Raw genomic sequence first — 26,190 nt, 5'->3', positions numbered from 1 at the left:
CTGACAACAAAAAATGTTAAAAAAATATCAGCAAGAAAGATGCCACGTCCTGCAGGTTCTGCAGCTGCAGTAGTGATCATTGTCCAACACTCCTATCCCTCTCCACCCAATTTTTACTTGCACCATCTTTCTAGTTTCTCTCTCAAATTCAGTTCACTTTATTCACAAGAGTGAGGACAGCTCTCCTCTTTAGTACCTTGGCACCATGAAAACTAATCAACCAAAGCTTAAGACCCAACTCTTCTCTTGTGGGTTTTTCCGCCGACTTATTGGATAACTCATTTGATAAAGAATAAAAATATATAAGAAATTTACAATCTTGAAAATTAATTTTATAATCCTTTCTTTTCNGGTTGACACTCTATTTCAATTTGAGATATACTTTAAAATTTGATTGCTTACTTATTTATACATGGTCTCTTTTATGAATATCATATTATTGTTAAGCAACACACACTCTAGGATATATCATAATTTATTTTGAAAAGCTGTTTATTTTGGACATAAATTATTAAAAAATAGGTCTAAGTATTCATAATTTATGCTAATTTGATACTTTAGCTTCACTATTTTCACACTTGTGAATATTTCTTACATGTCTACAATTTTAAATCTATGTTTTTAACTCTACTGTAACCAGATTATCTTGACATGTACTTTACTATTTGATATCTAAAAATATTCACTCATTACAGAATGTTCAACCATTAATCTTTCAATTAATTTGCATATAGTTATGTAAATGTATCAATTGTTTCCTTAAAGTTCACAATAAACAATTAAACCAATATTGTCTTAGTTTTACTATTTTTTTTACCAAAAAAAAAAAGTTTTAAAAAAATGGTTCGGGTTCGGGTTGGGTCGCGGGTCGGGTCGGGTTGACCCGCAAAAAACACGGGTCGGATCACGGGTCAACCCGTTTTTGCTTCGGGTCAAAAAAATCGGGTTCAGGTCGGGTATTTTTCGGGTCGGGTCAGAAAATTCTGACCCGTTTTGCCATGTCTAGGTATTATGGTGTGCATACAACATAGGAAAATTGTGTTATTTCTTTTCACATTCATAATAGACTTTATCATGAATTTAACAAGTAGACCCTGTTATACATTTAAGAAGAATGAGTACTATTCTCCATGCTCGAGATTTGCTCCGAGATTACCGGCTAATTACTCCAACACTTAGACCAATTCGACTGCACTCTCCACGTTCAAGCTACCACAACAGACAAATCAAAGGCTCAATAGTCAATTCTCAGTTCTCATTCTCTTCACCTTCTTCATCTTTTTCTTCTTCATCTTGTTGTTCTTGAAGCACTTTCAACAGCTGGCCCCCCTTTCTCCTTCCCCTAGCACTACAATTCCCTTGCAATGCCAACGCCACCGCACGCGCCACCTCCTCTACCGGCGGAGCCCCCTGATCCTCTAACGCACCTCCACCGTACATCACAGACAGAACACTGATAGCGTACTCCTTTGCACGCGCCGCCATTCTCCCCATCGTCGCCACCATCACCGGCACTGCCAGAGCGTGTGCTCTCAGCTCCGCCGCGCCCTCCGCCACCGTGCACATCAGCTCTAAAGCCGCCAACGCACGCTCAGCCGCCGCGTCGTCCAGCTCCGCCGCTATCTCAACCACTGCTCCCACCGCACCTGCCTCCACCGCCACGTGGCGGTTCCCCTCCGCTAAGCAAAGCGCTAACAGTATCTTCGTTGCGGGCTTTGCTCCAGCTTTGGTTTTCAAATTCCTCACTACCCCGCGCATTAGTTCGGGCGGGCACTCCGGGTCGGATGGCGGGTTTGGGACGAGCGACCGCTCCAAGAGTTGTAGCGCCACAAGTTGGTCCGGATCCGACCCGGTACTGAGTTGGAGCTCCGCTACGTGGAACAGTTCCTGGAGTTCTGTGGATGAAATGGGTGGAGGTGGTGGCCCGTAATGGGTAATGGGTTCGGGTACCGGGTCGAATCCGTGTGGTTGATTCGGGTTTGGAAGGATGGGTGAATGTGGGAGTGGGAACCTCCACTGGGTGAAGCTTTGGGAGGTTGAGGAGGATGAGGATGATGAAGAGGAGTCGGGTTGCAAGGGTCGGTGAAGTGGCGGTGGTGGCGGGGGAAGCGTGTCGAGTTGTTGTGGCGGTGGCGGCGGTGGTGATGGGAGTATTGGGTCAGATTGTGAGAGAGGAAAAGTTGAGGGGTGAGGGGTACTACTGCCTGTTGGGCTGACAACAGTTTGAGTACAATATTTGTAATTTTGTTTTATATTTGGAATGTTGATATTGTGCAGAAATAAAACTTGTGTATTTGTTTTACTTATCTTTGTGTTATTTTGTTTTAGATAGTAATGTTAGGATTTGTATAATTTTAAAATTGTTGAATAAGTATTAATAAGTTTAATTGAGTTCATTCTTGATATAAGTGGTGAATTCAAAATAATGCATTTTACATTAAGTAATTTGTTGCATAACTTTCCAAATGACAGATACATGTTGTTTTCTATATAAAAATTAAATAAAAAAAAATTCATGTGAAAAATACAGGTCAACCCGACCCGACCCGACCCGCAACCCGATTGACCCGAACCCGATTTTGACCCGTGACCCGTTTGACCCGTAACCCGATTGACCCGACCCGAACCCGACCCGACCCGCCCGTTTTGCCATGTCTAATAATACCAACTAAATGTTAGTGTTGGAAAGTGATCGTGAATAGATTGTATCCTAGTTGTGTGATCCTAAATTCTGCCTTCCATAATTTTCATTTCCCACATGTGCCAACTTGTTTTAGGCTCATCTAAGTTGCAAATTATACCCTTATATTTGAGGTTGTTTTTATTTTTTATTTTCCTAGAATTTCATAATTTTGATATGTTTTCCTTGAATGTTAGATATTGTTTGGATTTATTTTCTTCTGTCCATGTAGTGTGCCTAATTGTTTGTTAAATGTCATCTAAGGCGATTGCATGAGCTATCTACGTCAATGAAATTATGACATGTTCTTCTCAAAAAAAAAAAAAAAATAATAATAATAAACAATTATGACAAGTCATTTTAGTTATGCTGTATCAATTAAACATCTTAATTTTTAAGAAATAATTAAAAAAAATCTTTAAAATATAAAAAAATTATATAATAAAATGACTAGAAAACAATAGCAATGATTTTTTTTTTTTTTCCCCTTTAAATTACTTTGGGGGCGTTAGGGTTTCAAAGATTGGTATATGGTAGGAGCGAGAGTAGAGGATTAAAGTCTACTGGGATCATGAGGATTGTCGATTGAGATTGCGGCTACAAAGGAGAGGCTTTGGGGGTTCATCGATTGTAGGAAAGTAAAAAAGAAAATAAAGTTGAATTTTTGTTTTAATTACTAAGAAATGGGAAGAAAATTAAAAGAAAAAAAAATAAAGGACAAGGGAAATTTTGGTAAAAAAGAAAAAGAAAAATATTTTTCAAAGTTGATGTAGCTTTTGTTGCCATCTAAGTGTTGACGTGTCTACTAAAATTTAGACACGCATCATCTTTATTTAATATTTTAATATTAGACATGCTGACAATACAAAAAGTGTGCCATGTAAGTGTTTTTTGTGAATGAGTTGATGGTATAGACTAATTTGACAATAGGTTTTAAAATAATATTAATTAAATTGACCGACTAGAAAAAGTGAGAAACAAATCGAAAATGACATTTGATCAAAATAGTAATTTGCCAAACATAAAAAAGACAAATAATTAAAAAATTATTCAATGTTTTATGCATCCACATAGTCCAAGACAAGGGTCTTATTTTTAATTTGTACATTCGGCCTTAAGTCCAAATATGCATCCTTATCTAATATTTCACCATATATATATATAGCAATAATATTAAAAGACACAAATCTACATGCTTTATTACCCTGTAGAGTCTTTAACGGACAATTTAATGAACTCAAAGATCACATCGCAACATCCAAATCAAAAAGGTTGAAATTACGCTAATACTGTATAACTTTGGTTGATATTACACTTTTTAAAACCTTTTTATTGAGATGAGTATTTAATAAACACGTCTCTTGGATCACATTTTTTTTATAAATAATTTATACTCTCCGTAAATATCAAAATAATGGAAGATTAAGAACCTTTTTTTTTTTTTTTGGAGAATCAAGATTAAGAACAATTTTACTATAAAAGATTCGAAATTTTGTTTGTTTGTTTGTTTTTTTATTATATATTATTATTTAGAAATTTACATAATATATGAATGGATTTATTACGAAACCATATCTTATCGGCATAAAATTTAGTGCTAACTTTAATATATAAAGGACATGTGGTGGAATCATCACAATATTAATTTGATTAGTGATATTGAAATCTGCAATCTCTTGCTCACCTTACCAAACATTTTAATGAAGTTAATTTAGATACCGGTTTTATTATGGCATAAAAAAAAGGGGGAAAAATGATGAGGGAGTATTACTGCCCTAGCCCTACTCTCTCTCTCTCTCTCTCTTTTATATAATTCTGCAAATAGTTAAAATAAAAGAACTTTTGATATATAGTTTTAGAATATTTAAGTGTGTCTAAGATTGAGATCAAGAGACCGTTTGGCTGGTGCGTTGGCGTTGCACGTTTACGTTTTCAGCTCTTTTTTTTTTTTTTTTTTTTTCACGCGTCCCCAGCTTTTCAGAGACAAAGTGTTACTGTAGCAACACTGTTGTGGTTACTGTTCATTGAACAATAGCCGCAACATGTAACTTTTTTACCCAACTTTTACTGTTCACGGACCCACAATTTTCACTTTTTAACAACTTTTTCATTAAAAATGGGTCCCACGGTACTATTCACACATTTAAAAATTATTTTGCTATAGTATTTTTCAGTTTTCAGCTGTATCCAAACGGGCCCCAAGTATAATACCTGATGCAATTGATAATTGATATGAATAGTTAAAATTTAAAGTTGCAAAAAGCAACTTTAAATCTCAACCATTGAATATAAAAAATAAGTAAAAGCAAAAAAAAAAAAAAATATATATATATATATATATATATTGTGAGAGGGTGGAGGGTTAATTGCCCGGTGTAATTAAATCCGAATGTCTATATATGTTACGTACAAGTGAAGTAACTAGTTATCTGTGCATTTCCTTCATTGCCGCCTCTAGCTTTTCAGCCGCACCTTAATCCCTTTACCTAACACAAAAACCTCCATTACACTTGTGGGCAAACAAAACCTTGATGTACACAGTACACCCCATTGGTGTAGCTCCATTGTGCTCCAAGTAACTACTTTGTTCACCTCCCTTCAAAGCATTGCCTTTATCTTTATCATCCCCATATTTAATCCCTCACCAAACACCAAAACCTCCATTAATACACTACAGCTAGGACAATCAAGACTAAGATGTACACCACTTGGAACTGGTTCCTTGGTGTTCTTCACCTTGTCACATGGGGTTCAAGTTCAACCCTCCTAACCATCTATGCCATGCCACCACAATCCCCAGTTCAATGCAGCACAACCGGTGGCTGCACCCTCTACAATTCCTATGGTGTATGGGGAGACAGAAAGGATTGCCATGCCCCAAATGTCACATACCCAACAACAGAACAAGAGCTCCGGTCAGTCGTGGCCTATGCCAATCAAAATAAACTCAAGGTGAAAGTTGTGACCAAGTTTTCACATACCATACCAAAATTGGCCTGCCCCACATCAAATTCCGAAGCATCATTACTTGTAAGTACTGAAAAATATAACTCTAACATAGTAGTTGACAAGGACAATTTGGTTGTCACGGTTGATGCCGGAGTAGGATTACGTGAACTGATTGATAAAGTGGAAGAAGCCGGACTGAGTTTAGTGGCGGCGCCGTATTGGGAGGGTGTGAGTGTGGGAGGACTTATTAGCACTGGGGCACATGGAAGCTCGTGGTGGGGAAAGGGAGGGGCTGTTCATGATTATGTTATTGGCCTTAGTCTTATTGTTCCTGCTAGACCATCTGAAGGATATGCCAAAATTATCAGATTAGAAGCACTAGATCCACTCCTTAATGCAGCTAAAGTATCATTGGGATTGTTGGGAGTTATCTCTAAGGTAAGAACCAATATACATCCTATTATTTGGATCTAGATCTGGATCTTATTCTGTGAAATATATTTTATTCTTATATATATTGGAGATAGTCCTCAAATTTAGATCCCATGTATATCATGAAAATTCCTTTGGAGATTTTTTTTTTAATGCGTGTGTGTATATATATATATATGTATGTATATGTATGTATGTATTTTTTTTCGTTGGAGCAAAGCTTGAAATAATTATCTATATGTCAAAATCACTGATATAGACATCGGTTATATCCTCTGAAAATAATAAAATTTTGGATCAAACTTTATGGACACGGGTATAAATCCAACAACCACTTGTACTCATGAAACGTGACCATGTCAGTGCTCATATATATATATATATATATTTTTTTTTTTTTTTCTCCTTTCATAAGAATTATACTAAGCAATGTGTTCATGCTGAACCCTACAATTTTTATTGAATCAAAATTTGATAATGATCAATAACAGGTGAAGCTCTCACTAGAGAGAGGATTCAAAAGAAGCGTAACCTATAATTTCACGAACGATGATCACTTTGAAGACGTATTCATGAACCATGCAAAGAAGTATGAATTCGCAGATATAACTTGGTATCCATCAAAGAACACTGCAGTGTACAGATATGATGAAAGAGTTCCCTTAAACGTTTCAGGAAATGGGGTTTATGACTTCATTGGGTTTCAGTCCAATTTAATATTGATCTCCAAATCAATTAGAGCAACAGGTAATTTGATCACTCTTTTACTTCACAGTCTATTTCATGGTTTATATCATAAATTTTTGTGCGCATGTATACATGGTTGTACATAATAAAAATATAGGCTAAATTGTAAAAATGCAGAGAAAACATTTGAGAATACAAGGGACGTGAAAGGTAAATGCACTCTAGCAACTACTACTGTGGCTGCCAAGAAATTAGTGGGTAATGGGTTAAAGAATGGCCTAATCTTCACTGGTTATCCAGTAATAGGTCAACAGGGAAAAATGCAAACCTCAGGTTCATGTTTATATTCATCAAGCTCGTTTAGTACATGTGCTTGGGACCCAAGAATTAATGGGCTCTTCTTTTATGAGACAACAGCAATATTCCCAGCTCCAAAGTTTGGAGACTTTATCCGTGATGTGAAAAAATTGAGAGACCTAAACCCAGAGAATTTTTGTGGGGTGGATGTCTATAATGGATTTCTAATACGTTTCATTAAGGCTTCTGGGGCATATCTTGGCCAATCTGAGGATTCTGTTGTGGTTGATTTCAATTATTATCGTGCTAGTGAGGCTTCAACACCAAGACTAAACCAAGATGTTTGGGAAGAAGTGGAGCAAATGGCATTCTTTAAGTATGGGGCTAAGCCACACTGGGCTAAAAATAGGAACCTAGCATTCTTGGACGTGCAGCACAAGTATCCAAATTTTAATAGGTTTATTGCTGCAAGAAAACAATTGGACCCTCAAAACATGTTTTCAAGTGAATGGTCAGATGAGATTCTATTTGGGAAGGAAGCTGCAAATAAAGGTGATGGGTGTGCCTTAGAGGGACAGTGCATGTGTTCCGAAGACCGGCATTGCAGCCCAGAAAATGGATATTTCTGCAAACAAGGTCTTGTTTACAAAGAAGCTAGAGTTTGTAGGTATTCACAATCCTTAAGTGGTAATGAATATTTCTACGGAATTCGATATTAAACAATTTCATTTTTTGTAACCCCCTCCCCTCTCAATAAAATAAACTTAATCTGCACGTACGATTAATACGAAAAGCAAGTTTGATTTCTAGCACCTATTTTTGTGTCTCAATGGATCACTGATAACAAACCATTGTTCCATTAACAATCCAATCGAGAAGCTTCGAAAAAGAAATTAGTTCACTCATCACTGTAAATCACTAGCATTAAGGAAAAACAAAAATAACATAAAAAATGCCATATCTTGTCATGAGCAAGCTAATAGTTATCCACTAACAATTTTATAGCGCAAGCTTATTTTGCTTTGTTGGTGAATAAATCTATGGTTGCTGCTTCTGCTCATGCTAAAATTTGGTGATTTAGTCTTTAATTTGTATCTATATATTATCTTGATCGATCTGTAAACATTTAACATGTTTATAAATCTATGTCAATAGTAAACAAGGTTTAGGGACATCATATTACGTACGCTTCAGGTAACTTTTTTTTTTGGCTTTAAAGATTATTAGGGCTCTATATTATTATATCGCCGTCATATATAGATTGGCTTAAAAGTTTGATAAAGTAGTCTAAGCAACATAGGCGGCATCCATTATTATAAGTTAGATTCTCAATATGATCAGTATATAACCATATAAATAAAGATTCTGTAAAAGTAGCAAATTGGTGGCCTTCCTGGGGTCTAAATACTCCACTATCTTTAGGTTGAATCTCTAGCCTCCCAAAGCATGGGGAGAGTGGGAGACCATTTCATATGTAAAATTTAGTCCATAAATTTTGCTTGCATGCGTTTTTTTTTGTCAGTATTTACAAGTAGTGATAGTCGATCCACTGCACTGAAATATATTTTTAAAATATCTATTATATATAATTAGAATTGACTTCTTTGATTAATGTGCACTTTTTCATACTTTACCTTATTATATAATTAGTATGTTGCAGTTTGTAAGTCGATTACTAAGTTTTGTTATGCAATGTACTTTTGTTGAGTTGGGTTCAAAATTACAAAAAATTGTAATTCTTTAAAATATTATACAACTCAATAACTTTTAATTACTAATAATTTGTTAATCAAGTTCACGATTCAATAATTTATCCTTTGTATGCTTATCAATTACGGTAATTTTTGTTTCAATTTGATATTGTTCACTATCCAATCTGAAAAATTAATTATTTAGTATATTTATAAAACATTAAAAAACTATAAATCTTTAATATTTTTTTTGGATGAGGTGGTTGTTGATCTTCAATTATTTGGATATTTCGCAAATATGATGAGAATTTAGAAATTATGTAATTCAACAGAGGCTTATGTATATAAAGATTAACAAGACCATATATAGTAATGAATTTAAAACTTGGAATATTTGTGAATTTGACATACTAACAACCAAACTTTGCGATCCAAGTTCTGAACACCCCTTTAATTTCCAAAAATTGGTCATTTCAAGAGTCTTTGATGATTACACTGGTATCCAAAATAATTAATGGTCATAAGGAGAAGAGAGAGAGAAAGGGAGAAGAGAAGTTGAGGAAGGAATGCTACAAGAGAAGAGATTGCAGGAGATATATGGTAGTGCCTTCTTCAAGTGAAATTCATGTTTTATAGACTTTTCAATTTTGAACTTTCTTCAATGTTTATTGTCTTGTTGACTATTTGATCTTAATTTTTTTTTTTATAGGATCTTAAAAAGTTATTATTTTGTCTTTGATTACTTTTAATTTTAGATTTCATTATTGCCTTTTCGAATCTCTTAAAAATTTTCTAAAAGTTATGCACACCTTACTCTTTCTTCTGTTTCTTAAAAAAAAAAAAAAAAAAAAACTCTTTCTTCTAATTTAAATGGAGCAACTCTCTTTCTTATATAGGATGAATCATGTATGTTTTGTTAGCTCTTGTTCTATTCATATATAACATTAAATGCAAGTAATGGATACAATTTAATATAATTTCACAAAAAATTAATAATTGACGTACAATAAGTAAAGAAACATTCAATTCTCTATATCTTGGGTCCAATCTTCACTTAAAAATATATAAACATTTAAGTGTTTGATTATGATTTTTTGTGTGTTAATTTTCAAAATATTTTGCACACTTCCAATTCCAAGTTCCAATCATATGGCATGAATTGGAGTGAGTTTCTTTCCTCTCTCATCTTTCATTTATGATTTACCAATGAGAAATCGAGTTACATATATGTATTCTGATCGGTGGACACATGAGTTTCACTTTCAGTTACTGTTTTATTGTCCCACGTCACCTCTGATAGGAACATAAATACCAGGTGTCTTATCGGTCTTAAACTATCAAGATAAGCTTATAGAGTAAGTATTAGTAGTCACCCCTCATAGATTTTAGTAAATCTTGATAGGATCAACTTTATATATTTTTTTATTTGACATTGCACCAATGTACCTAGAATTAAATAGAACAAAAAGAAAATTCTCTAAACCCCATAGGTTATTATTATTATTATTATTATTGGAATAATTGATAATTCGATAGTTATTTGTCATTCAATTGGCAAAATAAATAAATAAAAGAGAACTGGGTCAATAATTTTACAAAAACCCAATTTAACGAGGCCTCCGATAGAACCAAGAAAAACAGCCCAAAGGGTCAATTAACCAAGATGCTCTAAGATGAACATGGGAATTAAAAAAGGAGCAAAACTTTATATTAAAAAAAAGAAAGGGTCAATCTTGGCCTAATTCTTAAGTACTCTAGAGACTGTTGATCCTTGTAAACTAGCCTCCCTCCTCAACCCCACTTCTCATTACTTTGATGTTACGTATAGGGGCAATTAAGCAAACCTAACTCTTGCGGCACAGTAAAGGAACCAGAACCAACAGTACTGTCCATAACGCTGTACTTGTCAGCTCAATTTAGCCAGAAAAATCAGTGCCCCACCACCAGAAAACCCAGAGCACAGTATGGTGTACATGTGTGGTGGCACATATATTGGTTAACTATTACACTAGCAGCAAATTGAGTATAAGTAGTTGGAGCTAGCTGTCCCTTCCTGAACACTGACGACTCGATGGACTTGAAAAAACGTGTCATAAATTTGGTGACCCAAGTTTGATCCACCAAACTTCATGACGTTTTCGGGATATTTATAGTTTGCCGGTGTTGGGTGGAACCATAGCATATATCTTGGTGCACGATGCTAGCTGGTTTATTAGGGTGGTCTCTGGAGGTAGCATATGGGGAAAGCAGGTTTTTTTGTTTTTTTTTTTTTTTTGGGTAATCTAGGAAAGCAGGTTAATTATTTGGAAGTGGCTAGCTAGTACGTACGTGGATATATCTATGGTCATGTAGGTGAAAAGGCCACGGGGTTAGAGAATAGTGAGTTTATGTTTAATCTTGTCATTCTTGTGCTTGCTTGATCAATGATCAATCTGGTTGTGTTGTCAAACGTAGCATGTTTCAATAACAGTTACAGCAGCATTTGAGCAGCCCGCAGGAGAGTCAGTAACTTTTCCTATTCTGATGAGGGTGGAAGAAACTAGCTAGCCATTTCTAGAGACAGTAACCTATTTCATATACATATATATGACACATGGGTACCCTATAAATATAATAGGTCTTTCTTTAAAATTAAATATGCTTTCAATATATATAGTTCTACATACATTAAGAGTATATATTTATATTAAGGATAAATATTTATAAAACAACTTATCTTTTAATTATATTGATCATAATTAATATATTTTGAAGATCTTAAATCAATACTTTCTGTTTTCAAATAAATTATAGATTGCATAATACTCCTAATACATAAGTTAATTTTAGATCATTTAAGTAATAAATATCAATTTTCTGTGCCCAAATATATATAAGCCAACATAGAAGAGGGGAAAAAGCACAATAATAAAAGCTTGAAGTAAAGCTATTTTTTTGGGTAATGGATGACAAAATAATAGAGGTCCCAAACTCTACAGGAAAACCTTAGCATCTTCTTTTGGCAAAAGGACAAGAACTCCAAATATCTTTACATCCTTACTTCTCTTTACTTCTTTGAATGCAAAATAAAAGAGGGCATTTGTTTTTAATAATAATAAAAAAAAGATGAACCTTTGTTAAAGACACTTATTATCTATTTTTAAACAATTTTGCTATGTAAACATAACTTGTTCCACAATTTATTAAAATAAAAAATTATGAATGGTAAACAATCATTTTTATATATATGAATTCATCATTGATATTATTTTATTTTTCATCACTATAACATGTCAGTAAGTTGTGAAATAAGTTGTTTAGCTAAACTTATCTAATAAAAAGCATATTCTTTAAAAGTACTTTTTATTATTATTATTATTAAGGTACACATTGTAATTTAAATGATTGTAGCAAAAAGTGAGAAATGACATGTTAATCATTTAAATGATGGTAGTATTTTTTTTTTTTTTATAATCTTAGGGGTCTTTTTGCAATCGACATATTTGTTAAATTTATTACGAGAAAGTATGGTGAATTGTGAAGAGGGTGGCATGTACCCCTACTGACTTGAGGGTCATGTTATTATGAAGCGAAAGGTATCCTATATATGTACTATGTACGAGAAGATATATATGTAACATTAACTCTCTATGTACGTGTGATTCATATTTATTGAGAGTGTGATATTGTACCTAATCATTGTACAAGATACCACTTGGTTATGAAGTGTTTCTCTCTAATTCAGCAAAAAAATGAAGTGTTTCTCTCTAGGTTATTAATAATAATTAAAGAGACAGAAGTGTCAATATGGGAGCAATTCAGCTGCAGCTGGAGAATCTGCTAGGGTATGGATATAGATTTTAGCACAATTGGGTACTGAATGATAGGGATTGGAATTGATTGCTGAGGTTGTTTCTTACATGCATTACGGAGGAAATTCAAAGAAAGCTAGCTATCTTTTACTGTGTTTGGTGTATGTTCTCCTTTCTAGCTTTTTGTGGTAGATCTGTAGGTTTGCGGTTTGCCCTTACAAAATCAATGCACCTGAATTAAAAAAAAAAAAAAAAAAAAAAGTGTCCCCACAAAAAACCAAAAGAAATGATTACTATTAAATATTCAATCTATTTGTATTTAACTAATATTGAAGTACGATTACAAGAGTTATTGAGTTCTTATACGCATAGAATGATGATGTGCTCGAGTATATTTTGGATTATACCTTATTATATGGCTTTAGTTTCACATGGCTAAGTGTGCAGAGCTCTCTACCCAATAAGGAAGATTGACTCTAAATTAACTTTGCCTACTTGACTGGTTATATATAATGGTTCGACCTTTTCTGCAGGTCCAGGTTTACAAAAACCAGAATGATCTGTGGGATAGTCAAGTATGTTGAATTGTTCTTTAATATCTTTTATTAACAAATGCAAATGAAAAGTTTGAGGTTTATATTTGTTTTCAAAAATCAATAGGTTGGTTTCAATTTCATGTATATTAAAAACATGAAGTTTTCAGATCACTATTTGGACGTATAAGCTTACATGGGACAGGAAACTACAGAACAGTCCAAATTTTCAACCAAAATATGAGAGGCCATAGTTAGTAATATATTTAATTTACCATTTCAAGTAAATGAAGGAGAAGATATTGATTATATTCTCCTTCATTCACTTGGTTAAAAAGAAGAGGAAAATAACAAATATAGTTCTTTTTTGTCTCATATATATAATTTAAATGGTTCAAATGATTTGATTTTTGTTTTAAAATATAACACATATTTACATATTATATGATATCAAGATATACTCATCCGAATTATATAAAAATCTTAACGGATCAAAGAAAATTCAGAATTATAATAAAAAGAAGAAGAAGAAGAAAGTGTTAGTGTTAATAATAAATAGTAGAACTTGAAACTAATTAAAAAGAGCAATTTTAATAATTTTATTATCACTCATATTAACAGACATTGGCAAATAAAAAATTGTATTGCCAATAAGAACATTAAAATTTGTCAATAGTTGAAGTTTATTTGTAAAATATAGTTTGGAAGATGTGCATTTTTATTTGTATGATAAACAAGAGTTTAGAAAAAATACAAACATACGTATAATATATATATATATATATATTAATTATGTGTGAGACTAAATAGCATACTTCTATATATATACGAAAGATGAATCAAACCCAAGTTTTTTTGTTATTATTTTTCCCTCTTCTAGTTAGTACTTCAAATGTTATTGCACAAAAGGGAGGATCCATCTCCATCTTCAGGTTCCACTAGAACAAAAGCGAGGATATCTGAGATGGGGGGACGACTCCAACCTGATTACAAGAGAGAATCCATTTTGCTACCAAATGGGCAACAAAATTTAATTGTCTACAAAGTACAAACATGGAAAAGTGAAATAATCCAGAAAAGACTGATTCAAATCCAAGTTGAAATCATGGACAAAACAAACCTAAATGAAGAGAATGTGCAAAAAGGAAGACAAAAAAGCAACATGGTCCTATTACAGCATCTAGAGTGGGTTTTGATGTATCTTTTTCTTTTGAAAATTCATTTATTGAAAGGTGGTTAATGCATAGTTGTAACTTGTAAGTTGTAACTAAAAAAAATTCAAAGTGAGGTTTTTATAAAAAGTATACATAAATAAATAAACTAAAAAATTAAAAGATAAAGATCTTCTAAAACTACAGACACTTAACAAGCCAAATTGCTGTAATCAGAAATATAAAATATAATAATAAATATATTAATTCATGTCTTTATGACCAAACCGGTTTGACTTTGGAAGTTTTAACATGTCTTTTGAAAAAAAAAATGCACGCAATTATATAGCTCCATATAGTTCTTGAGAACCAATTTATTTTATTCTCTCTTATATATATTTCCTTTATCTTATTCCCTTCAGGCACTTTTGGACTTCCCGTGCAAATAGAATCTGAAGAGTGAAATTTCAAAGCATTTGAAGAGAAAAGTTAAGGGATGGTGCCAATGTTTATCTTCTCTTTTTTTTTTTTTTTTTTTTTCCTACCTTTTCTTTGAATTCTTTCCTGAACAGAAGTGGCCACACACTCTACCAGCGATGGGACAATTTTAAAATGTTCAATTCATATTTTTTACCTTTTCTTTCCTGAACAAAAGTGGCCGCCACTACCGGCTTAGACAATTTTAAAATTCTCATATTTAAACATGTAGAAAGACAAACTTGTTTGAAAGCATAATGACAAGGGAAAAAAGAAGTCTGCGGTATTAAATTTAATTTGAACCCAATTGAACTCTTTATGAGATGAATCTTGTACAGTTTTTTTGGATAAATCTGATGAATCTTGTATAGTAACCGTGCTAAGTTCATTAACTGTATGAAAATTTGAGAGAATATCAATAATTAATTTTTATTTTTTTATAATTTGACAATTAGGAGAGGAAAAATTTGAACTATAAATATTTCTGTTGAAAATATCAATTGAGGTACAAGATTTTTAACAAGGTAGCAATTGTCTATCTCTTAAAGTAAATGGAATATTAATTTTTGAAATGGTTACCTAAATTAGGGCAATGTGTAAATATCCATCCAATATATTAACTTTTAGTAACTGCAAACACCATAATAATGGCAATAAAGCAAATAATAGCAATCACAATATCAATGATATATACGATCCAATTATATTGCAATTACACTTTGTCACAACTTATACGTGTCAACTTATAATTAGATTACATCAATTATACATAAATCTACCATTGGTATTCGGTAAAAACTAATCCAATCACCACTTAATATACATGCAAGAGTTGATGAAAAGTGTGTCCGTAGACAAGGCAATAGCAAAGTCAAAACCTTGGTAGTCTTGGTTTCAGTGGCTACTCAAGCAGAAAGTATAGGATCAAATTGGGTCTCTTTCTCGTGTCAGCAAACTAGGAAAATAGGTAAAGCATATGCTATATTTTTTTACCATTTAACTCTATTCCACAGAAATCTCAAGTATGAACAAAATTGATATCAAATAAAATGATCATATATCCATTAAAATTGTACTTTTCTTATCACAAAACTATCTTCAAACACAGTATGCTGACGGTTGCAAAGAGCTAAATATACAAGTTTCAGTAAACATAGAAGAATCACATTAAAGTATACACAAGACAATCTTGTTTGTGATATCTTATAAAGTCGTATTCCCAACTCACTCCAATAAAAGCAACACATTCTCTTTCAACTTAGTTTTTGGGCTATATAAATTACAACAGAAAGTAATAACAACACAAGAAGAACTTATTGATGAGTGATGACACCCCCTTGGGGTTATCCTGATACATGCATCCACGTACTACACTATCTAATGCCCTGTTCTTTGTTTCCAATACTACTTCTTGGTCATTGACAGGGCATGGGTTGAAACAAAAATGCATATGAGCCCTTCCTAAATCTAAAAGGGCGATTTTGATGATTATACATGACCTTGTGACTATGAAACAGCATAAAACATCTGATACAGTGATGAACTTGCAGAGAATATGGGTATATGTACGTATATACAGGCCTTAACTTGCACCAGCATGGATTTTGCAGCTCTGATTTGGACATAGAAAATGCCAAAGACAACCGTAAGTCAAAGTATCAGAGTTCCTAAATCAAAACTCTCAACTGCTACAAAAAGCATGAGTGGCATTTGCAGTCTGATCCTCAAAAGATATTCTCAATTTGCAGCAGCTGGCAGGAAATTTAAGACTTCACCTGCTGAAATTTAAATATTAGAAAGTTAAAAAGGAAACTGCGATCAATAATGTTTAGACAAACTATTTACTGAAGAGAAATATATAATAAGAGGTTCTGAAGTATTACTACCAGTATGAATTTCAGGAACTGTCACAGAATTCAATGTTGTACACGTTCTTTGATAGTAGTCTGCTTGGGATTCCTATGTCTCTTGCGCCCAACCAAATTACATACAGAATGCCTGCTTTGAGGAGTCGCCTTTTCAAATTTTAGGTCCTCACCTCTAATCATGTATCGATTTCCTGGCACTGGTTTGCTAAAATCAGCTGGATTTTGATTGATACCGCAAATTTCAGACCTTTTTGGATGTTGGGTTGAATTTTCCATCCCATGATATTGCTTGGTAAAAACTGTAGAATCAGATGCACCAAGGACTCTTTTCTGCACACTAGCAACAGGAATAGCTCCAAGATCTGTGCCTAAACTAGCATTGGGAAATACCAAATTTTCTGGTCTACGACCTCTGCTCTGTGTGGGTGATTTAGAAAATTTTCTTTTGTCTTTGTTTTGAGTCTTCAAGGCAACTTGACCTGTAAAATTAGTAGCCCTTTGGAAACCCTCATCATTCTGAAATGAAGTAGATGCACCAACTGTTGGAGTGCAATGAAAACAACCATGGGACTTCTCTGAAAAGTGATTTTTACTGCAATAGTCAGATGATGCGTGTTTTATGGAATCCATGGTCTTATATGCACCAATCTCAATTCTGGGAAACTCCTTAGAATTATGATCAAGAGGAAAGGAAGGTCTCTTTGGGAACTTTGATGTTCCACCCATGTTGAAGGTAGGACCTGATCGCATCCCTGCATCCATGAGGCTGAGCAAATGCATGGCTGGTATGGTTTCATTAGAATATATATCTAACGACCCCATCAAATTTTGGGGAAGCCCAATTCCATTGTGTTTGCAAGCTAACGGGTACTCCGCATTATTCCTGCCAAAAGTTTCAGAACCAAAGCTCATATTGTGCTCAAGGCTGGGAGCATTTAGATTCAAAAACTTCAGATCATGATCACTTTTCAATGTTTTCATATTCCCCTTATGCAGTGAACTGGGAAACTGTGAAAGCATATCTATGTTAGTAGACTGAGCTACACCCTTTTGAGGCAAGTTATATCCAAAGGGAATTTGATTAGGAATCATGGGTGGCCAAAGATGAACTGCTGCTTCAGTCTGTTTTGGAGCTGTCTGCTGTTGTGTGTTACATCCTCCCAAGGCTTGCAAAGTAGCATGAGAAGGCCCATGCCCCACTATACCTCCATTCCATTTGCAATTCTGACCACGACTATGTGTGCTAGAACTGGTAGCAGAAAATTGGACTCCACTGGATTGGTTCTTTTGGGACTGAGCAAAATTCCTAAACTCTTTAGGATTCTGAAATTGATCCAGGTGGCTCACATTCAAGTGGTTTCTATCAATAGGAGAAAAGTAATCAACTGCCTTTCGTTTGGGGGGTCCCACATTTTTGTCTGTTGTGATTACACCATTCCTCACATTTCTAGCCTGTGATATTCGCTTGTGAGTAAGTTCCTCCTGTAACCTCAACTCCCCATTGCCATATGTATTAGCAGAATCCATCATCTGACCATTTCCTGTATTATTGGTTGTTTCTAACTGGCGTTTCTTATTGTCAGCATCATGAAGACACCTCTCATATTGATTTTTTGCCATGAGTTCAACAATTTCCATGGGTATGTCATCTAAAGTTCCCTGCTCAGACACCTTGTCAGCTTTTTTGTCACTATGTTTCTTATCAACTGCTGAATGTTCCTGAGCTTTACTAGTTTTGGAAATGTTGCTTGCACCAGAATAACCCTGTAAAAAGAAAAATTATTTTCTCCAAACAAGGTATACTCTAAAGCACTTCATCATATCATTTATAGACCACAAAGATGAACAGAAAGACCAGAAACTTGAGAAGCATTTCTGAGAAAAACCATGCGAACCACATAATTAGGAGATTTATAGGCCATTTACAGGAAAAAATTATTGCATAAAATGATCCTATATATAACCAAAAACATTGCTATATATGCCATATCATGTACTCTAGAAGAGCATGGGTTACCATCTATGTGCGCATAAATTAGCTTATGAAGGCTTGGATATGGAAATATTATATGTGTGTGTGTGTATTTGCAGACAACCAAAACATGCAAAGTCTTAAAAGATGTATGGACTGATCTACATGCTAATTTATAAATGAAAAAACTGAGGTTGGCACTCAGCTAACAAATTTAAATACCTCCACTACAACATATAAGATCCAAACTCAACCAAGGTAATGACAATTAGAACAGAACAAAAAATATTGATGCTCTCTCTTTATGATTAGTTAAGTATGAAACTCATAGGAGTTTCCAATTAGGTGAATTTCCTTCACTTCACGGGGAAAAGAAAAAGGGAAAAAATATTTTCCTAACATATATTGTGGTATAAAATATCTTTGTTACTAATTAGTAATTATGTATGATTACAAAGACAATGAGCAAATACACTTCCAAACAGACACCAATATTAGAATTTATACTCATTTCTTCTTTATTTATGGTCTACCCCGTTTTCAACTTCTTGAGGTGAAGTATATGTAGCAGGCCTACTTCAACTACCCAAATGGTTTTTTTAAGTTCTTGAGGCAAGGAAAAAAGTTGGTCCCTGCTCGAGGATGAGAGCTGAAAACTCTTCATTGACTGAGTTGCTGAGTTTAGTCCAGTAAGGTTCTATTGAATTAAGCAAGAGATGGCTCAATCATTGAATGGAAGAGAACGGCTGCAACAGCTGAGAAAGTTTCTTTTGATAGATAGACGGTTAGAGGGAAAAGGGGTTGGTTTGACAATACTTGAGATCAATTTGATGGGCCTTCACTCATGGAAAGACTGGCCCCAACAGCAAACTAAGCTCTTTACATTGCATTTAAATTATGCCATACTTCAGTCAGGATTCTTGATTTTCTTTTTCTAAATGTTCATAGGAGGTAAAAAGAACATCTTCTGACTCAAGAAGCCTAAACTAATTATTAGCACAAAACTCCCAAACAATGGTGACCCAATTGCAGCTCCAAACGACTCAACCAGAGAAATGAATTGTACGAATAAAAGGGAGAGATAATTATGTGTACACACACACACCAACATCACAGCAAAAACCCACCCACATTGTAATCTATACATACATTCATGTAAACATTGTAATGAAACAATCCTAATAGTGAGAAGAAAGAAAGACTCGTACCATTTGCTGAATTTGAGAACATCCCCCAGCCTCAACCCCATAGGTGCAGTTATGCTCATTCAGGTATGGTATTCTAAAAGTGGTTATCTTGCTCTTGACTTCACAATTTACTCCTTTTCCAGAAAAGGCATCTGTAGGGGATTTAGAAGGAACACTTGACTCTCCAAGACTGTTAATTTCCATATGTTTCCTCAAAACCTGATCTACTCTGGGAGTGCCTTCTTGCCAAGGCGACAAGATTGGTTGCCCACCTTCAACCCGACGAATAAGTTCTGTGTCATATCTTGGTACATCCAAAAAGCTATTAAGTGAAAGATGTAGCCCTTTTTCAGTGGATGAATCTTGCACAGATTGAAATGGAGTAATAGATCCAGTTTGCATAATATCTATATTTTTCCGTGTAAATGGATTATTTCTGAGCATGCTGTCGGTCAAAGGAAAAAGAGCAGCTTCACCTCCATCCACTTGTGGGTTCTTGTTTTTCTTCTTGCACATTTTAGGCTTCTTTTCCGTTCTTAGAGCAAAAGGAAAAGTATCCATTTCTCTGCCTGCAAATGCATCATGGGCTAATCTGAAAGAAACAGTATCAACAGCATTGCTCTTACTTGTATTTCCAATTTTATCCTGAATTCCTTTTTGCACATTTGCTTGGGGCAGTGCTAATGACAAATCAGCACCAACATCTTGCATCTTCTTATTCTTCTTCTTGCCTACAGTCGGATTTCGATCAGTTTTTAAACCTATTTCAGCAAATGCATCCTCAGATTCATTACCCACAATTGCATCAGTTGTCTCTGCATCTCCCTTCCATGTCTGAGCTTTTTTATTCAAATTATTTGAAGAGGTTATTTCTGGAGGTCTCCACTCTTCATCCTGAGCCAACTTCCTTTTCCTATTCTGAATCACAGCCCTTTTCACATTTCCTTGGATTGCCACATGTCCTTGGGGAACGGAAAGTGTATCTAACCCTCCAGATGCATTGGGGATTCCATTGGATGGAGGATTATCTGTCTCAATGTGATCACTCTTTGCATCACTATTTTTACCCAACAATTCAGTCAGCAGACGCACCTTTGGAATTTTTCTACGGAGCAAACCACTTGACTTATCTAGATGATGGTCCGGAAGATCATCGCCAACCATAATATCAGCATTTTCAGATGCTTCATAATCACACTCATCTAATTCCAAAGAAGGGTTTCCGGTTGTATGACTCTTGACAGCATTAGGTGCCTCATCAACCATACTGCCAAACCCAACAATCTGACAAGCTTTTGTTAGCTCTATGTGTTGATCAACTGGAGAAGTTTGTGTTCCTGTCTGACAATGTTCAGCAGAATCATTAACTATGCATTTGAGATTCCTATCAGCAAGCTCAATGTCAGCGACTACATGACTCCCACAGCCTGGCTCATAAAATTCAATAGATCCATTGCATTTTGACTTTGGAGCCACTGTTTCAGAAAGAAGCATTATTGTTGTGATAAATATGTAATTTAAATATTTACTGCATGGTTTGCAATTCATAGTAAAATTACCTGCTTCATTTGCATTGCTTCTTTGTATCATTCTTGAATTAACTTCTAGTGCAGCACTTGTTAATTTGGGAATTTCCTTATTGACATTATCTTCTGTACCAATGTCATTCCCTGGAAAAAAACATAGTAAATGAGCCAAACACTAAATAGTATATAAACTTCAATAGAACTGAGCTGGATTGATGTGTACCAATAAAAGTGTTGTTTGCAAGTTCAACTTTCTTTTCTTTCTTATCACTACATAATAAAAGATGGTTGTCATTGCTCAATTTGGTAGAAGTATTGGCATCAACCGATCTTCCATCAAGTACTTGCTTGGGAGCTTGCTGGAAACCTGGGAGAAGCACAGCAGCACTGCCCAGGGATGATACATGGGAACAAGTGCTATTGGATCTACATTTAGTACTACAACAATTCAAGACTGTTCCATCATCTTTTGCAGCACCTTTACTAGCAACCTCACGTAGACAATTTTGGCAACGCCACCATCTGAATTTTGGAACATCTAAAGGGGGAAGAAAAGATGTTTGCTCCTCAGACTCAGTCTGGTCACCCTCTAAAGAAAATGGATAACATCTCTTCCAATCTTTTTTGTGAATCTCAGCAACATACCCACTACATCCAAATGCATGAATTTTATAAGGAAAACTTGTAAAGAAAATCCAGAAGCCAACCTTTACCACACTTTTTTTTTAATGTGTGTGTGTGTATTATAATCATTCACTACATATAACAAATAGGATACATATGATAACCAACCCCCCCCCCCCCCCAAAAAAAAAAAAAAAAAAAACCAACAACTCACCACACATACAATTACAATAGAACTGGTATTGAATCATTGCCACATATCTGATAAATTAAAACAAATCTGAAAGACTATTACATGATTAGGGAGAAGGCTTACCGTATAGAAAAATGCTCGCACTTTCCAGCATCACTCTTATCCTTAGCACTAACAAGATCTATAGATATCGAGTCAATCTGAATAAACGGCCCATCTGACTTGGAGACAGTATTAACATTGCTCTTACAATGATTCTCCTCCACCACAATACTCCTCTCCATGTTAGCAAATAATACCACAGCATGCAAATACACAATTTCCTACGCCCCCTAAGAAAAAGTAACTCAGCAGCATCATTTATCACATGCTAAAATTACAATTTATTGGTAATAAAAGCAACAGACTTGAACACAATTTAAATTTCCATAGTCATTCACAATATCTTAAGCAAAGTCCCAAAGAAACATGCTAGGGTTTAGCACACCCACAAAGAGATCAAAAGTGAAGAAAAAAATTTTATTGTCAAAATTGTTATAGAATGCTTGAGAAGGTAAATAAACTCTATATAAAGTCATTTCACACATAAGATAACAACCCTCAAGCAATATACAAGTACATAAAGTATTTGGGTAATAAATTTAAAACCCTAGTTTTCCATAAAATAACAAACATAAAGATGTTTGCAGCCTCTAATTCCATTCTCAAACAATCCAACAAATCAAGTATCTAAACCAATCCACACAAGGTTCAAAGCAAACCATAAATCAATACCCATATAAATAAAAAAAGCACACATTAGGGTTTTATCCTTATAAAACTTAGATATATCCCCACACATTGAGAAAAAGTTGAGTCAATGTCCCAATATATATATAACACTAATTAACACAAACCCACCTCTAGTTTCTCAAATCAAATAACAAACGCATGAACTTAATTAAACTCAAAAATAAAACTTTATAGTATTTAATTGCTCACCAATTCAAAAGCCACTGAATAGTTATAACAACTTGTTGTACAAAAAATCAATCAAAATAACACATGAAAATAGTACAAAAGCGTTCAAATTCATCCCCAAAACAAAACCCAGATAGGAAAACACAAAGTAAAGGCTGGACTTGACGTACTAAACGCAGTGAAATGACCTAAATATCTTAAAGAACCCAACTTGGCGTTACCCAAAAAATAAAAAAACTGAGAGCGATCAACAGCGAGCCAAACAAGGACCAGGAAACCAAAATCAGCAGAAAGTAATTGAAGCATCAAAATTCACCTTGTGAACTCAATCGACGAGTGCCCAGAGACGATGTCGTATTGTTTTAGCTCCGATTCTCCACGGCGAGTCGAGGAAATGGTACTAAAAGAGAGAGAAGTTGGAGGAGATAACGAGTGGCTCAGCTGTGAGATGGGATTCGAAGCCTCGCTGAGTACAATTTGAGTGCGAACTTTGGAGAAACCCTAGAGAGAGAAAGAGTGAGAGAGAGGTTTTCGATTCTTCAGAGAGAGAGAGAGAGAGAGTGTGTGAGTTTTTATCTATTGCCCTTGAAATGAGGTTTTGTTATATTAAAAATCATCAATGGCATATGCTATATATTATAGACCATGTCATAGGGATACACATACATAAACAAAAAGTAAATATAGGGAGGAGAGAGACAGAGATAGTGTAAGAGAGAGAGATGGGTTGGCCAATAGGAGAGGGACAAGTGGCAGGAAGGTGCGGTTCTTATCACAAACCATTATGGTGTGTGTGAGACAGACAGGAAAGGAAACCCTAGAGTATAACAGTAAAAAAAACTACTTAAATTACTATGGAAAAATATTCTAGTTAATGTGCCTTCCATATGCACACACGATGTCTATAATTTTACTCGTGTTGTCCATACATTTTAGTAGGAATTTATTTGGATCTAATGATTCTGTGCACTAGATTCGTTGGAATGTATAATGTGTTAATTAACATCTATTACATGTTCAAATTTTAACAAATTCAATACCCAAAAATACTAGATCCAATCCTTCCCTCCAATTCTTGCTCTCTAAAATATAGTCACATTTAACATTCAGAATGGACGATATGCAAAAACAAGGTATATTAATGAATATGTAATAATAAATATTTATTTGAGAATAACTTATATAATTTTTTGGTGAAAATTTGTTGCAGAATAAAAAGTATAAATAAAATAATATAAGTAGGAAACTCTCCAAAGACCCTCTCGTAAACAATAAGAAAAAAAAAATTACAGAGGTGGCTTATAATGAAGATTGCAACGCACATCAATTACTATATTAATTAATTAATATAAAAAAATGAAAAGAATAAGGTAAGTACAAAACTTAAGTACCAGTCATTGTACTGTTGTGTTCCTTGCTCTTCGCGTTGTTTACACGCTCTGTTAGGCCGACGGTCATTTTTTTATTTGTGCCTGTCGTGTCAAGTAGGGCTAAAGATGCTCATGCCTTTGCACATAAACGGCTCCTGATTGGAGCGTGTATTACACGTACTACTTCAGAGGGTGGTAGTTGATAGCGAAGTTTGAAACCCTAGGTTCCTCTTGTGAGTAATGAGGATGGAATGGTATCTAACCCTAGCACTTTAGAAAATATTTAACCCTAACGCTGTGAAATGTGAACAGTAAATTGAGGTATAAGAATTAAGGGGTTAACTATTTATTTGCACAAGCAATTTTTTAGTTGCACCCAATGAAGGTTTAAAATAATAATTCCCTTTCTTCCTCATATTATTATTTTATTTTATTTTCCATTACCATTGTTAAGGTTGTGTGAGAATTACCTAGCTATTACCATGGGGGAAAAACCAGTATGTGTGTTTTTTTTTAGTCAGGCACAGTAGCCTTGTGTACAGTTATATATATGGGAGTGCCAGTTCAGATTACTTTGGACTTTGTACAAAACCAAGGAGGATATGCAAATCCATATATGGGTTTCCTTTTACCAAAATGTCATTGTTTTCCTTTTCAGCCAAAAAAACAATGATACTAACATGTGGGGGGAAATTATTTTACTTGAAAATATAATAGAAATGAAAAATGGTTGTATAATTAATGTTAGTTTTTAGTACAAACTCTATAATTTGTAGAATTGTTACTTATAATATATGGTAAAAGTAATGATATATATCCAAACAAATAGTAATTTACACAATGTACACATGTCATGACATATATATTTTTTCCCTAGAGCAAAAATGGCCACAAAAAGCACACCCCACTGTCAATTTAAGTAGATTAAATGGATACAACAAAATCTACCTTTTGCTGTATAAAACAAAAGCCATTCCGGCTTATAATTAAGTGAAAGCCTAGAAAGTTTTACTTGGGTCTCTCATCTTCTCTAAGAGCTACTTTTACTTTACATTACTACATCCGTGGGTCACTGAGTCACTGACCCAATGAGATCTTTGTTGATTTTTCTTTGTTTTTTTTTCGGAGAGCAGTGATCTGTGTTGAATTTCATAATGAAATGAGACACATATCTTAAAATTGAAAGGGTACCTCACTCTTCCTGTGGAGCTAGAGGGCCCCTTTGATATTTTTCTCTGTCGTTGCGCATTCTAGGTCCAAAAGATCCCATCAAATTCAAAGAAATGTTAAGTAGTTAGGGAATTTTCTTCCATGATCCTAGATCCTTGTCGCCTCTGGAAATTTTCTAAAGTTGATGTTTACAATTATCTGTACACGAAAAGGAGGGTCGATGTTACCATCATGACTAGCTAGGCAAAAATATTTGAAAAGTATAATTGGAGAATAAATTTGGAGAAAGGAGAATTTAGTTTATTTTATCCAAGAAGTTAGTGTGTAATTAACGATGATTTATGTGTGATGCATGCCTTAATACGTGTTTTTTATAATGACGTATCTTCATTTCAGATGCAAAATCATTACAATTTGCTAATGGTTCAAAATTTTTGTAGAGGAGTTGGGGTGAGTTTAGCTCAAACATATTTCCATTCATTCATTTGTTTATTTCTTAGGTACAACTTTTTTAAAATTTCGTACATTCTTAAATACGTTTATATTTTATAAATACGGATACTTACTCTAAGTACATTAGTTTATAAGAAATTTTTTTATAAAAAAATAAAAAATAAATAATTTTTTTGACA

General features: G+C 34.3%; 3 protein-coding genes across 5 annotated transcripts; 1 reads left to right on the top strand and 2 right to left on the bottom strand.

Annotated features, from left to right (window-relative positions):
- Positions 1-1,028: 1,028 nt before the first annotated feature.
- LOC112025687 (E3 ubiquitin-protein ligase PUB23) lies at positions 1,029-5,231 on the bottom strand. The gene is made up of 2 exons (XM_024058369.2): positions 5,180-5,231; positions 1,029-2,285 (listed from the first exon to the last, which is right to left on the bottom strand). The coding sequence occupies exons 1-2, from the start codon at positions 5,229-5,231 to the stop codon at positions 1,249-1,251; spliced, it is 1,089 nt and encodes a 362-aa protein (XP_023914137.2). The 3' UTR covers positions 1,029-1,248.
- A 109-nt stretch (positions 5,232-5,340) lies between these two features.
- Positions 5,341-7,857, top strand: LOC112025667 (L-gulonolactone oxidase 3). The gene is made up of 3 exons (XM_024058345.2): positions 5,341-6,067; positions 6,553-6,808; positions 6,926-7,857. Exons 1-3 carry the CDS (start codon positions 5,378-5,380, stop codon positions 7,762-7,764), a joined length of 1,785 nt encoding a protein of 594 aa, XP_023914113.1. The 5' UTR covers positions 5,341-5,377; the 3' UTR covers positions 7,765-7,857.
- Positions 7,858-15,801: 7,944 nt separating this feature from the next.
- On the bottom strand, positions 15,802-23,625 carry LOC112025683 (protein EMBRYONIC FLOWER 1). 3 transcript variants are annotated; one of them, XM_024058363.2, is made up of 7 exons: positions 23,335-23,625; positions 22,182-22,390; positions 21,465-21,889; positions 21,275-21,385; positions 19,737-21,190; positions 16,575-18,320; positions 15,802-16,466 (listed from the first exon to the last, which is right to left on the bottom strand). In XM_024058363.2, exons 2-6 carry the CDS (start codon positions 22,340-22,342, stop codon positions 16,605-16,607), a joined length of 3,867 nt encoding a protein of 1,288 aa, XP_023914131.1. In that variant the 5' UTR covers positions 22,343-22,390; positions 23,335-23,625; the 3' UTR covers positions 15,802-16,466; positions 16,575-16,604. The 3 variants fall into 3 exon arrangements, with proteins under 3 accessions (XP_023914131.1, XP_023914134.1, XP_023914133.1); XM_024058366.2 differs by having other exon boundaries at positions 15,802-16,463; XM_024058365.2 differs by having other exon boundaries at positions 22,182-22,381.
- Positions 23,626-26,190: the final 2,565 nt, after the last annotated feature.

Source organism: Quercus suber, unplaced genomic scaffold (genome assembly GCF_002906115.3).
Source record: "Quercus suber isolate HL8 unplaced genomic scaffold, Cork oak 2.0 scaffold_24, whole genome shotgun sequence".
NCBI classification, from domain to species: domain Eukaryota; kingdom Viridiplantae; phylum Streptophyta; class Magnoliopsida; order Fagales; family Fagaceae; genus Quercus; species Quercus suber.
This window is presented reverse-complemented; position numbering and strand designations above follow the sequence as displayed.

What these genes read in the sequence shown, in the direction of transcription:
- LOC112025683 (XM_024058363.2), bottom strand. Translation starts at nt 22,342, where the DNA reads ATGGAGAGGAGTATTGTGGTGGAGGAGAATCATTGTAAGAGCAATGTT. An exon ending in TGCGAGCATTTTTCTATACG is followed by an intron (nt 21,890 to 22,181) that starts GTAAGCCTTCTC and finishes ATTTGGATGTAG; the next exon opens with TGGGTATGTTGCTGAGATTC. An exon ending in TGCAAACAACACTTTTATTG is followed by an intron (nt 21,386 to 21,464) that starts GTACACATCAAT and finishes GTTTTTTTCCAG; the next exon opens with GGAATGACATTGGTACAGAA.
- LOC112025667 (XM_024058345.2), top strand. Translation starts at nt 5,378, where the DNA reads ATGTACACCACTTGGAACTGGTTCCTTGGTGTTCTTCACCTTGTCACA. An exon ending in TGTTGGGAGTTATCTCTAAG is followed by an intron (nt 6,068 to 6,552) that starts GTAAGAACCAAT and finishes GATCAATAACAG; the next exon opens with GTGAAGCTCTCACTAGAGAG. An exon ending in CAAATCAATTAGAGCAACAG is followed by an intron (nt 6,809 to 6,925) that starts GTAATTTGATCA and finishes GTAAAAATGCAG; the next exon opens with AGAAAACATTTGAGAATACA.
- LOC112025687 (XM_024058369.2), bottom strand. Translation starts at nt 5,231, where the DNA reads ATGGGGTGTACTGTGTACATCAAGGTTTTGTTTGCCCACAAGTGTAAT. An exon ending in TGCCCACAAGTGTAATGGAG is followed by an intron (nt 2,286 to 5,179) that starts GTTTTTGTGTTA and finishes CAAATACACAAG; the next exon opens with TTTTATTTCTGCACAATATC.